We start from the raw sequence: 15,292 nt of genomic DNA on the forward strand, positions 1-15,292 counted from the left end.
ATTGAGACAACAGAATGGCAATTTTTATCTGTTATATGAATTTTTAAAGATTGTTAATATTTTCTGTTAAGAATATGAGGAAATGGATTCTTTTTTATACATTTTACCTTTTAAAATAAAACTAAGCATATCTTTCGACCCTAAAATTCCAACCTTAGTGAACTTTTTACAATTTCTGTACTCTCACTTATGCAGTTTGTAGAAAGATGTTCTATATTACATATAATAACAAAACATTTGGAACGTAAATGTCCATAAATAGGAAGATGCTCTTTTAAAAAACATATTACTTTTGGGTTTTTTTGATTATTAACCTTTGGGGTTTTTTTATTATGTTATGTTAGTCACCATACACTTCATTAGTTTTTGAGGTAGTGTTCCATAATTCGTTGTTTGTGTTTAACACCCAGTGCTCCTTGCCACCCTGAACGTGCCTGATCTCATGTGGTCTCAGAAGCTAAGCAGGGTCGGGCCTGGTTAGTACTTGGATGGGAAACATGTTACTTTTGTACCTTAGAATACAATGCAACAGTTAAAGAACACAGACAAGGAAGTATGTCTTTGACATATTTTTGTGAAAATAAGAAAGTTATAGAACAAGTACATGCTTGTTAAAACATGGAAAAGAGCAAGAAAGGTATAAAAACTGTTAATGGCAATCATTTTTGAAAGGGGGATTGGCATACAGTGGGCCAATTAAGGGGACTTTCATCTTATATTTATTGTTGAAATTGTTAAAGTAAAAATAATTTAATTTTTTAAGTTTAAAAAAAACTAAAAAAAAGAAAACTTTGTTTTGTGCCTCTGAACATACTTTCCTTAGGGACTTGGGAATGTGAGTTGGTGAGAATCATCAGACACCAGAAATGGTTAGAAGGTCTTGGACCTATGGTATGTGATCAATGACTTGAAAATCATTTGAAAGTATAAATATCAAAACTGATACAATGCAGCAAGGTAACAGAACAAGATGTGTGGAGAAAAAAACAGGGTGAGAAATCGAAGTAATTGAAGGAATCTAATGAGAAGATTAAATGTGAATAGTTTATTTTTATTCCAAAGATAAAAGCAATTATGTTCTTCTATTATTATGAGCTCTTCATACTCCCATAATTTCCAGAGGATGAAGAGCCATAAAGTTTTGATGGTTAGGCTTAGTGGAAGCTCTGCTTTTTTTAATTACTGAGATAATTAAGTGCAAAGTTAAAGAGCCTGAATGCTAGAGTCAGATTCTTTGGGATTCAAATCTTAATTCTGTTTTCTAGCTCTTGAATCTTAGGAATGTTACTTAAAGTTTCTGTGTTCAATTTCCATATCAGTAAAATGAGATAAAATGTAGAGAGGATTAAATATATTAACACATATAAGACGTAACTTTTAGGGGCACCTGGCTGACTCAGTCAGTAGAGCATGTGATTCTTGATCTCAGGGTTGTGAGGTCAAACTCCACATTAAGCATAGAGCTTACTTAAAAAATAAAAATAAAATAAAATGTAACTTTTAGGCTCAGCGCAGGATACACATGACATATTCAAATAGAATAATTGAGAAGTTTTTAATTGATGGGATCTTATCTAGGATGTAGAAAAACATGAAATAGTGTAGTATCCCAGGGCTAGAAAGGATAGTGCTTCATTACCACCCATAAAATAATAACTTGAAGACATAAATATTACATTATTTACCTGAATAAAAAGTAAACCAGTAATAGAGTAATTTTATCTAATAAATACAAAAAGAATTTACAGATGAGGAGAAAATCAAGATGGCAGAGTAGAAAGATTCTGAGTTTATGTTCTTCATGGACACACCAAAATTATGGCTATGTATAGGACAGCTCTCTCTGAGAATGACCCGAAGACTAAAAGAATAACTCTTATACAATTGAGGATATAAAGGAAAAGCCACACGGAGACAGGAAGGAGGGGAAGAGATGCAGACTAGTCAGGACCTATATGCCCAGAATGGCAACCCCCAAGTGGCAAGGATATCACAAAGGCAGGGGTACTCCCTGAGGAGGTAGGGGTTAAGGCACCATATTAGGCACCTCTGCCCTGAGGACCTGCACTGGGAAGATGTGCCCCATAACAACTACCTTTGAAAACCAGCAGGCTTTAACTCTGGGAGAGCCATGAGGCTATAGGAAAATGAGACTCTGCTCATAAAGAGCCTGTACACAAACTCATTTGCACCAAGACCCAACAGAGAGGCAGCAGTTTAAAAGGAACCTGGGCCCTACTTGAAGGAGATTTATTGACTAATTTTAGGATGTGTGCTGGAGGGACAGGATCTGTAGCAACTTTCTTCAGGAATAGATGCACTTTTTTATATTCCTCTTCCTAGCTAGCCTGGTACTGGAAGACACCATTTCCAATACTCTCCGTCTAACCTTGTTAGCATTACTCACCCCACCCTGGTGTTCCCTTGTGGGCACATCATCAATGCAGCTACAACAGTCATGGCCAGACCTTGCAGAAAACCATGAGAGGCTAGTGGCCCCCAACAGCATACTCAACGAAGCTGTAGCCAGCCCTCTCAGCCAGCTGTTCCAAGGGTCTGCCCATCTACCAGTACACCTGTAGCAGCTACAGCCCAGCCACAACAGAATGAAACACAGAACCCACACAGGGGACACCCCAGAGCACCTGGTTCTGGTGAACAGTTGTGATTGCACTTCTGGGCCACACAGGAAATCTACCTAAGGCCACTCCTTCACAACTGGGAGATATAGCCGATCTACCTAATATGTAGAAACAAACACAGAAAGTCAAGCAATGAGGAGAGGAATATGTTTCAAATGAAAAAAACAGACAAACCTCAGAGAAAGAACTAAATGAAACTGAGATAAGGAATCTATCTAATAAAGAGTTCAAAATTATGGTTATAAAGATGATAACCAAACTTGAGGATGAACACAGTAAGGACTCCAACAGAAAGATAGAAAACATAAAAAAGAGCCAGTCAGAGCTGAAGAATACAATAACTGAAATGAAAAATACACTCAAGGGAATCAACAGCAGATAAGATGATGCAGAAGTACAAATTAGTGATCTAGAAAACACGGCACTGGAAATCACCCAAGCTGAACATCAAAAAGAAAGAAGAAATTTAAATTGAGAATAGTTTAAGGGACCTCTGTGACTTCAAGGGTACTAACATTCACATTATAAGAGCTCCAAAAGAAGAATGAAAGGGGCAGAAAATTTAATTGAAGAAATAATAGCTGAAAACTTCCCTAACCTGAGGAAGGAAACAAAGATTCATGTCCAAATATCACAGAGAACCCCAAACAAGAAGAACCCAAAGAGATCTACACTAAGACACATAATAATAAAAATATCAAAATTAAAGAGAGAATTTTTTTTTCAGGCACAGCTAATTGGGTAAATTTATTAACACTATCTTAGGGTTTGCAGGGTAGAATATAGTTTTTATCTCCAAGGCCGATTGCACCAATTGGTAGCACCTTCCTATGGAGCTTTTTTTTTCTTTGTTATGTTCAATTAGCCAGCATATAGTACATCATTAGTTTTTGATGTAGTTTCAAAAGCAGCAAGAGAAAACAACTAGTTACGTACAAAGGAACCCCCCATAAGGTTATGAGGTGATTTTTCAGCAGAAACCTTGCAGGCCAGAAGATAGTGGCATGACATATTCAATGAGCAGAAAAGAAAAATACATACAACCAAGAATACTCTATCTAGCAAAGTTTTCATTCAGAATTGAAGGAGAAATAAAGAATTTCCCAGACAAAGTTAAAGGAGTTCATCACCACTGAACTGGCTATACAAGAAATGTTAAAGGGACTTCTTCAAGTAGAAAAGAAAAGGCCATAACTAAAAGTAAAAAATTATGAAAGAAAAAACCTCACAGGTAAAAGCAAATATGCAGTAAGGGCAGTGGATCAGCCACTTATGAAGCTAATATAAATGTTAAAAGAAAGTAGTAAAATCAACTGTGTCTGTAATAATTAGTTGAGGGATACACAAAATAAGAAAATACAAAATATGACATATACTTAAAATGTGGAGAGGTGGAATACAAATATAAATCAGCAATTTAATACTAACTGCAACTTACCTGGGGTGTTAAATATAAACATCATGGTAACCACAAAGCAAAAACCTACAATAGAAACACAAAAAATAGAGTAATCTAAGCATAGTAAGGTCATCATTCACAGGGAAAGACAGCAAGAGAAGAAAAAAAGAACAAAGATGAACTATAAAAACAATTAACAAAATGACAATAAGTACATACCTATCAATAATTACCTTAAATGTAAATCAACTAAATGCTTCAATCAAAAAACATAGGGTGGTTGAATGGATAGAAAAACAAAACCCATCTTATGCTGCCTATAAGAGACTCACTTCAGACCTAAAAGCACACAGAGGCTGAAGGCAAAGGATACAAGCTGAACTAAAACAAAACAAAACAAAAAATGCTTGTGTCACAATACTTGTATCAGAAATGAAGTTTAAAACAAAGATTGCAATAAAAGACAAAGAAGGCATTGCGTAATTTTAAAGGGATCAGTCCAAAAAGGGGTAAATATCTATGTTATTTGGAATAACATGAATGGACCCAGAAGGTATCATGCTACATGAAATGTTTGAGAAAGACAAACACCACATGATTTCACTTATATGTAGAATCTACAAAACAAAACAAATGAACACACACACACACACACACACACACACAAAACCCAGAAACAGACATAAATACAAAGAAAAAAAACTGGTAGTTGCCAGAGTGGAGGGGGTTGGTAGGTGGAGCAAAATAGGTGAAGGGGATTAGTGGGTACAAACTTCCAGTTGTAAAATAAATAAATCTCAGGAAGGAAAAGTACAGCATAGGGAATACAGTCAATAATACTGTAATGACTTTGTATTTTGATAGATGGTAACTACACTTACGTTGTGCGTTGTATAATGTATAGAATTGTTAAATCACTATGTTGTACACTTGAAACTAATATAACATTGTATGTCAACTATACTTAATAGTCCATTTTATTCAGGTATTATCTATAATAATGTAATTGTTTAAACAGAATTATTTAATATATAATAATGTTAATTTCTTTGAACAAGAAAATTGATATGGGAAATTTAGGAAATTAAGTTAGGCTTCTTATGAGAAAATAAACCTAAGACATACACAACCTACAAAAATACTGTCCAATAGGTCTTTCTGCAATGATGGAATTGTTTTATAATGTGAGCAGTCCAATATGCTACTGCTAACCACAGTGAGCACCAAAAATGAAGCTAGTACAACTAGGAACTGAACGTATAACTCTATTTAAGTGTAATTAAGTTACATTTTAGATGAAAATTTAAACTTTTAAAATTTAAACACAGATATTTTTAACATTATTTTTACATGGTGGTATATCAGGGAGAAAACAAAATTATTTTTAAGACAATTATTAAACCAGTAATTTTCTTTTTTTTTTTTTTAAAGATTTTATTTATTTATTTGACAGAGATAGAGACAGCCAGCGAGAGAGNTTATAACTCTATTTAAGTGTAATTAAGTTACATTTTAGATGAAAATTTAAACTTTTAAAATTTAAACAGATATTTTTAACATTATTTTTACATGGTGGTATATCAGGGAGAAAACAAAATTATTTTTAAGACATAATTATTAAACCAGTAATTTTCTGAAGTGTATTGATTACAAATGTTACATGAGCTTTTTTCCTAAGTACATACCAGTAACAAAACTTTTAAGGTATTTAAAAGCAAAATTTTGCTTTTTTTCCCCAAAATCATTGAACAAACTCATATTTAAACCTATTTTTCTGAGTTGGTGCTTTTAGAAAGAAGAGCAATTTCTTAAAGCATCAACATATTCGAAGACTTGAAATAGAAACGTATTTTTAAAATATTTTATTTTCACTTATTTTATATTTATATAAGTGTTTATACATTAACATTGTTCATAAATGCCAAGTAGAGCAGGATGCCCATAGGAATTTTAGAGACTTTCTAATCTGGACTTTTATTAATTTCTATATATAAATATATTTTGTTCTTATAAAATAGAAAAATTTATCAACTCTTGTAAAACTTAGAAGAGCCAATTTTAATAATTTAATATAGACTTTAAGATAGATGTTAAATAATTAAAGAAACAAAGATAAGATCAATAAAAATTATTTTTATTATAAATTCCAAATCTTGAAAATCTCTTCTTGTTGGTTGGTATTTTCTTTTGAATTTCCTTACCAACAAGTTATTGGAAGAAAAAATAATCTCACTTTTTTTCCCCCTCAGTGAAATCATTTTATCTTTCAGGCAGGTTACCCAAAATACCCAATTTTAAAAAAATCCTTTCTCTATCATCTCTTTCTCTCCAGAACATTTTAGAGACTAGAGTCTATAACTCTACCGTAATTCTCACTAACTGTCCTTTTGGTAGTAATTAATTAAATACTTATTAGTGTTACAAATACTTTACTGAGGTATGATGTATATAAAATAAAATTCACCAATTTTAAGTATGAAATAATAGTTTTGACAAACATAAAAGACAAATACAAGTCATGTAATCACTAACAAAGTAATGGTATATAAATGTCAATCACCTCAAAAGGTTCCTTCCTGCCCCTTTGCATTCAATTTTCAGCCCTCACTTCCAGCCCCTCAAATTGACTTCATTTACCACAATTTTATATAAACAGAATCATAAATCATAAATTATGTGTTTCTTTTCATTCACTTAGCATACTGCTTTTGTGATTCATCCATGTCATGTGTATCTGTGGCTTGTTCCTTTCCACTGCTGCATTATCCATTATGCAGATATACAAAAATGTGTTTATACATTCACCATTTGATGGAAATTTTAGTTGTTTCCAGTTTGGGGCTTTATGAATGAATTTGCTATTAACATTCAGGCACAAGTCTATGTGTAACATTTGTTTACATTTTTTTTATTTGGGTAAATAACAAGAGTAGAATTACTGGGTCATATGGTGAGTTCCGTTGACCCTTGACTGACATGGGTTTGAACTGTATGGGTCCACTTATACATGGATTTTTTTCAATACAGTACTGTAAATATGTGTTCTCTTAAGATTTTAACATTTTTTTCTAGCTTATTATAAAAATATAGTATATAATACATATATAATATATGTGTTCATTGGCTGTTTATGTTACCAATAAGGCTTCCAGTCAACAGTAGGCTATTAGTAAAGTTTGGGGGGAATCAAAAGTTATACATGGATTTTGACTGTGTGGGGTAGGTGCCTTTAACCCCTTGTTGTTGAAGGGTTAACTATATATGTTTTTAAGACAACCTATTTTTTAAAGAGGTTATATTATTTTGCATTTCCACCAGCAATGTATTAGGGTTTCAGTTTTTCCATATACTTGTCAACACTTGGTATTGTCAGTCTTTTAAATTTTATCTACTTTGGTAGGATCAGTGATTTTAATTTACATATTCTTGGTGACTAATGATGTGTTCGCCGTCTTTCAAGTGTTTATTTCATATTTGTACATCTTGTTTGGTGATATGTCTGTTCAAATCTTTGCCTATTTTTTTTTTAAGATTTCGTTTCATTTTAGATAGAACAGGTGTGAGTGGTGGCAGGGAGCAGGGAGGGACAGAGGGAAAGGGAGAGAATCTCCGGTAGAGTCCATGCGGAGCCCAACTCGGGACTCCATCTTAGGACAATGAGCTCATGACCTGAGCCAAAACCAAGAGTTGGACACTTAACCAACTAAGCCAACCAGGAGCCCCTCTTCTTCTAATTTCAAAGAAATCAACTTGAATTTTTGTGTACCATGGAAGGTAAAAGTTTAGGGCTTTTGTTTCACATCATTTATCAAAAAGAATATCTTTCCTCTGACTTGTCATAGCACTTTTGTCAAATATCAGTTGACCATTTATGTGTGTTCATGGCCACTCTTCTGTTTCATTAAAATTTATTTTTTATCTTTATTTCAATACCAGCCTGTCTTGATTCCTATAGCTCTAGAGTAGGTTTTCGTCCATCTTCTCAAATATCTGCAATATACATTTTTTAAGACTTTGAGAGAGAAAGAAATAAAACAAGCAGGGCAAGAAGGAGCAGAGGGAGAAGGAGAAGGAGACTCCCCACTAAGCGGGAAGCCCAATGTGGAGCTAAATCACAGGACCCCAAGATCATGACCTAAGCTGAAGGCAGACATTTAACTTACTGAGCAACCCAAGTATCCCTATTTTATTAAGCATTTTTAATATTCTTGTTTGTTACTTTTGTCATATGTTTCATTTCTAGGTATGTTTCTGTTATTTTTTTCCCTCTGGTTATCGTCATGTTTTCTTAATTCTTTATATATGCCTGCTACTTGTTATATAGTGGACATTGTGAATTTTACATTATGGTGGTATTTTGTTGATTCTTTTTAATAGTGTTGGAGATTTTTCTGGAAGGCAGTTACTTAGAATCATGTCTCTAAGCTTTTTTAGGGTGGGGTTCAGAAGAGCCTTTAGTTTATGGCTAATTTGCCCGCACTACTAAAGTGATACTGCTTTTATCTGCCTTTATGTATTAGAAAATCTCAACAGTTTGGCTGGTAGTAACATGAAATATTTTCAGCCTTTTGTGAGCTTTGGGAATTGTTCAGCTTTATCTCTTTGGTTGTTCTTTCCTGAGCCTGGGGTAGTTTCTTCACATGGATGCTCTAGAGAACCGTTCTATAAATCTCTGGTATACTCTATGCGGTTCTCATTTCTGTAGTATTTTATCCCATAAATTCTGACTGCTTTCACAGCATCAGACTCTGATGTCTTTCTCCTCAATTCAACATGACCACTGATGTTTAAATTTCTTGTGCTCTAGCCTGAGAAATCTCTCCATTCACTTAGTTAGGACAATTAGTCTAAATTAAAATACCTAGATGCCTGTATTGAAATGTTCTAAAATGTGGTGATGATTGCGTAATTCTAAATATATTAAACTGTTAAGAATAAACATATTAAAAACTGCATAACTGTACACTTTATCTAAGCTAGTGAATTTTTATGGTATATGAAATATATCTCAATGAAACTGTAGAAACAAATCAAACAAAACATAGAGAATACCTAAAGTTGACCTTGAATGTTATCCTTCTCTGAGCCCGTCTTGCCTGTTGGCCAATATGTGAAAACTCTTGCTTCATATAGTTTTGTCCAGTTTTCTATTTAAGTTAGGAAATTAGATCCAGTATTCTTTCTAAGTTTAACAACCATTGCCTGACCTCCCCAACCCTAAGGTATAACTTTCTAGTATGTATATATGTATATATGTATGTATGTATTTTAAAGATTTTATTTATTTACTTGAGAGGGAGATCGAGATAGTGAGAGAGAACACAAGCTGGGGTGGGGAGAGGGAGAAGCAGGTTCCCCGCCAAGCAGGGAGCTGGACACGGAGCTCGATCCCAGGACCCCCGGATCATGACCTGAGCCCAAGGCAGAGGCCCAACTGACTGAGCCACCCAGGCACCTGTCTAGTATTCTTATTTTTAATTAAAGATAAAAATAATCATTTTGGTTGGTGTAATACATTCTACTCTATTTTTGTTTTTTCTCAGTATTCCATCTGAGAACTCTATCATACCTGTACAAGTTTATAGAGATTAACTTAATTACTTAATATTACTTAATGTAATATGTATAATATTGAATTTACTTATAATATTAGGATCAATTCTACTTATGTACGGAAATTTTTCAAAGTACTTTAATAACAAATTTCTGATTTGGTGTTCATAAAAGCCATGAGAAGTAGATCAATCTAGTAGTATAATTCTCATTATAAAGTAAAGAAACTAAGGCCTGGCAAAGTTTGTTAATTTTTTTTCAAGGTCACCTATAAATCATGGAGATGGAATCTGCTGACTTTTATAACAATATTTTTTTTAGTTTCCAAAGTCTGTCTTATTGAAGATGTAGAACTCTATGTGAAATAGCAAAACCTCTAGTATGGTAGAACTTTTTTCTTTTTACTTGTAAAGAAGGCTATGTGGTGGAGTAGAAAGAACTAGACTGAGAGTAAACTGATGATTTGTTAATCAGATTCAATCTAAGTAATAAAACAACACGGAACTTACATAAAATGAGCAAAACAAGTCATGCAACTAGTGTCTGTTTAGTTTAGGGAGCAAAAAGCATAAATATACAACTGTTCAGTTAGAAGGCATGTTGTAAACTGAGAAAAGTTTGTGTAAGCCTAATGGTTAGGCTGACCAACATGCCTACTTAGGGATACCTGGGTGGCACAGTTGGTTAAGCGACCAACTCTTGGTTTCAGCTCAGGTTGTAACCACAGGGTTGTAAGATCTAGCCCCACATCCAGTCTGCACCGAGCGTGGAGTCTGCTTGGTATCTCTCTTCCTTCCCTTTTGTGCCTCCTGCTTGTGTTTTCTCTCTCTCAAACAAATAAATAAATCTTCAAAATGCCTGTTTAGTAGAGCTATTTCTCAGGAGAAATTAATCAAATGGTGTTTGTCTTTTAATAAGTAGGACAAAATAAAGAACAAGAGAGTGAGAAAATTTTAATTTTTTGTGAATGAAAATTATATCTGTTTATATTTACTATGGTCAAAACCTTAGATATAGAAAGTTAATTTTATGTAAAATTTTGTGTTAAATATATACCAATAAGAGACATAATCTGGAGCTTAACAATTATACTTTTATTTTTAAAAGGCATCTAATTATATACCTAACCATCTATAGTTATTAAAGTGTGCCATTTTTTAATGTATTTCCCCATTGCATAGCAAAAAGATTTTATATGATTCTACTATAAAAACATAAGGCCAAGTTCAAGAGCAGATTGGGTAATCACTACTTACTAAAAAAATGATGATAAAATATGACTGCAGTGGTCATGGCTACTATACAAAGTTAACCTATCCTATGTAAAGGCATGATATCCTTCCTGAGATTGTACCAATCATGATCTAACCTCCCCAACCCTAAGGCATTACTTTCTAATTATCTTATTTTTATTCAAAGATAAAAATAATAATGATTGCTGTGATACATTCTAGTTGCATATTTTTTTTCTCTCAGAGTTGCGTTTGGGAACTGCAATGGGTTGGCTGTGGTGGATTTTATACAGAAGACAGTACTATTAAGCATGGGGACCATTGACCTATATAGATCAAGTGACCTATACCAACGTCAACCACGGTCTCCTCGAAAAAACAAGCAGTTCATTGCAGGTAGGAGATAAAACAAAATGGTTATGAGCTTGATTAGTTCATCTGTTTTCTTGCCTGTAGATTTCTTAACTTTCTTCTATGATACTGTTCAAATGCATGGCAATATAAAGTCAACATAATTTATAATATGAAAATAAAATTGGGCAGAAACATAGTGAGAATCTTTGAAAGGGTAAAGGAAGTGTTTAAACTTCAATTTGCTGTCAAAGTTAGGAAGCATCTCAAGTTTCTTAGGTCAAATTCCTAAGAAATAACAGAAAATAAGAAGCTATTAAATATAAAAATGCAATGAAAATCAGGTTCTGTCATTGAAAAATTTGCAATGGTTGTATTTAACAGGATAATTTTCTTCTAATATATCTGGACCCTTTAAAAATACAATTATTTCACTATTTTTAATTTTTTAAACTCCATATTAGCTGTCACCTCTCCTTGTTGGATGGTGATTTTCTTGAAGGCATTTTCACAAATGCAATAAACATTATTAATTAACATTGTAAAATGCTATGAAAGATCACATTTTGCTTGACAGGACCAATAAATTAACTATAAAAGAAAAACATATAAGGTTAATTAAGATATAAGCAGAAATAATTTCTATATAATGCCAAATTTTGATATGCCAAATTATCCAAAGTTTACTGAAATTTCAATATTTATCCAAATAGTTGGCTTTTGTAAACAGATAAAATTTTGTGTATTTTCTGTACACTGACGTACTATAGTTGATAAAAAATTAGTTGAGCTCAAAGATTTGCAGATGGAAATACATCTATAGTATTACGTCTTTAGCTCTATTAGATTCTGTTTTTTTAATCAGTTGATTTTAAAAAATGAGTTGATTATTAAAGCCTTTATTAAATATACTCATGTAAAGGATGTTTTAAACTAGAAAGAAAACATGATAATAGGTATTATTTTCTAAATAGCAAACTTGCCAAACTTAATATTTGAATGTTACAATAAAAGAAGTTTCCTTTTTGATTAATGAAAAATTAACTTGACATAGTGAAGTTCCCCCTTTTTGTTAACCTTTTTTTTTTTTTTAATAACAATCAACCTTTCCACCTTGCTAATTTAGACCCTTTTCAGGAGCACAGAATTTCTCCTTCAGAACTTGGAGTCTCTTTGTTTTCTGTTAGGGATCTCAGCTTTTAGCAATATCTTAGGAATGCTGGAAAATTCAGATTCTATAGGTTCTGCCTCTACCATTTCTGGCTTTTGAAAAGAAGGCAGAATAAGAGAAATTGTGCATGCATATACCATAAGATTCCCCCATGATTGGTAAAGAGAACATTGATTTTTGAAAGTTTATGGACTCTAAGATAGGAAAATATTAGGGGATGGGAGGTGACATTTGTGTGTTGAAAGCACATACTGAATTAGAATAACTGTGGATCCTACGACAGCATCTAAGTTACTGGATATACACAACGGGATGACAAGGTGTATTTGTGACAAGCATAATAAAACTGTTACTTAAAGTTATTGAGATTCAATTATGATTAGAGCTTAGAATTTTGATGACTTTAAAATCAGGAAAACTGATGAAATCATAAACTTTGTTCATATTTAGTGTATAAAATCACTACAATGAGTACTCACTTTATGTTATAAAAATACCAAAAACTAAAATCCCTAAGCTTTATTGTTAATACCAAAGATTAAAGACAACCATTTTGATTTTTATGAAGTAACATACATATTATTTACAAGTAAAATAAGTTTACTATATAAAATGCATATGAGAAATATGACATCTACTCTTATAGGATATTTGATTAAATAAAATTACTACAACACTCTCATCATTCATCTGTCATCTCTAATTGATTTATTTTTTTAATATCTCCTTTCTAATTTGATTACCTAAACTTGCTGCAATTTCTTCATCTTGGCTGTTCTAGATTCTGGTATGCTATCACTTCCTTTCACTTTAGACTATTTCTCTCTCTTTCCTCTGCCTGCTGCTGATGCTGATGTTCTGGCATGTTCCAAAGACAACTTTTGCATGCGTGGCCTGTCTAACCTTTATCCTGATTTAACGAAACGGATCCGTACTTCCTATCAGAGTAAGTTCTATAAAGGTTAGGCAAATAGCTTTTTTAAGTCTTAATGCCTGGTTAAACCCATATGTCTGTGCTTAGTAATGTGTTTTTAAAAACACATTCAGCATGCATGCAAATTTTTGTTTTGTTATGGAAGTGCAACCTGATAATTTTAATAATTATATAAATACTTCAAATAGCTAATGTCATATACCCATTTATTCACATCCATTATTCCAGTTTTATTTCAAACCGTGTAGACCACATTCTCTTAGTTCAAGAGTCCCTATCATTTTTTTGAGGAGGAAGAGCCATGGTGTCCTTATAAATGGTAAACTTGACATTCCAGTATCAATAACAATTGATTGCTTTCTTGTTTTGGAAACCTTGTGCCTTTGGCCATCTTATGAAAGTATTCTAACAAGGGCCACAGTATTTTCTTTTTCTAAGTAATTAGATTTCTTAGAGTCAGCTAAGTATTCCTAACTTCTGTTGCTTTTTATTAAGATAGAATACACAAACACATATTTTTGTAGTGATTTTAGGTACCAAACACTATGAAGTTGGGGAATTGAAGTCACAAACTAAAAAGTCAATAGTATTAACATTTACCATGGTAGAAAATGCAAATTAGAAGATGCTGGAGTAAGCAATTCTATTAACTAGAGCAGAAAGAACAGGGAATGAGGGTATGATTGCAGGTGCAGATGATACTAGTGATGTTAGGGGTGAACATTCATTGACGAGAAGACATTTAAAACATACTGATCAATGTAATGTTTTAAAAAAAGCAGGTTGTTTAACAATATATATGATGGCTTCATATTTGTATAATGTATGAATCTATGTGTAGATACATACACACACACACACACACACACACACATATTGTTTGTATCTTGAATTTCTTCAGACTTCACCTCACCAGTTTGTAGAGAATTAATGGGATCACATCACTTATAATAACCTAAAACATTGTCTTCCTGTAGCTAAAGATACTCAATTTCTGTGAAATCCTTAAAATTTTTCTGGGAATGCCCAAAGGGTGCCTTATTTTTCATCATCAGTATCCTCTAATTTTCTACTCTAGCAGAACACCCCCTTTTTGGATGCTATTCATTGTCTTTGCTCCTCATGACTTGTGATAGAACATTGATATCTATGTTGACTTCTGCTTCTCCTAAAACAGAAACCTATTAAGTATTATGATAATATTTCTTGACACCTAAAAATTATAGGAAATTTCAGTTTCCATAAATAAAACTTTATTGGACCACAACCACACTCATCTTTTACATCATGCCTATGGCTGCATCCACACTACAATGGCAGAGTTGAACAGACCATATGGCCCATGATACTCAAAATACTTACTATATTGCTCTTTACATAAAAAATTAGCTGACTTCTACCCTAATTCTATTCTTTTATACCCATTTCCCTGCCACATAAAAAGTTTCAGCCAAAACTTTCCCTGTAAGTATTCTCCAGGTGGTTTATTTATTTTTTTATAATAATATTTTTTATTATATTATGTTAGTCACCATACAGTACATCCCTAGTTTTTGATGTAAAGTTCCATGATTCATTATTTGTGTATAACACCCAGTGCACCATGCAATACATGCCCTCCTTAATACCCATCCAGGTGGTTTAACACACATACTGGAGCTTCTGAATCCGTTTTGCCTTCTCAAGTTTGGATGCACCCAACACTCTGTGTGTGTGTGNCCCAACACTGTGTGTGTGTGTGTGTGTGTGTGTGTGTGTGTGTGTGTGTGTGTGTATGAGAGAGAGAGAGAGGGAGAGAATGTATCCATCTCTATAAATAGAAAAAGTTTCCAAACATTAGATTGTGGATTTTACAAAGTTCTTTTAGTTTTATGTATTTTCTGATATTTCTATAATAAACACGTAACACTTTTATAGTAAGAAGAGAAGTTGTATACTAAGGATAAAAAAAGCAGGAGTGGGCTCTTAATCAGAATTCTACAGTATCAACTGTGACATAAAGGTTAAAGA

The 15,292-nt window shown here is 33.0% G+C and overlaps 1 protein-coding gene across 1 annotated transcript in view; it reads left to right on the forward strand.

Moving 5' to 3' along the window:
- The window catches only part of STXBP5L (syntaxin binding protein 5 like), a 404,610-nt gene that overhangs the window by 300,436 nt on the left and 88,882 nt on the right, over positions 1-15,292 (forward strand). Inside the window, exons 19-20 of the mRNA XM_034659194.1 lie at positions 11,071-11,222; positions 13,223-13,294. Coding sequence (XP_034515085.1) covers positions 11,071-11,222; positions 13,223-13,294 — 224 coding nt within the window. The remainder of the gene's footprint in view (positions 1-11,070; positions 11,223-13,222; positions 13,295-15,292) is intronic.

This window comes from Ailuropoda melanoleuca, chromosome 1 (genome assembly GCF_002007445.2).
Source record: "Ailuropoda melanoleuca isolate Jingjing chromosome 1, ASM200744v2, whole genome shotgun sequence".
Taxonomy (NCBI): Eukaryota; Metazoa; Chordata; class Mammalia; order Carnivora; family Ursidae; genus Ailuropoda; species Ailuropoda melanoleuca.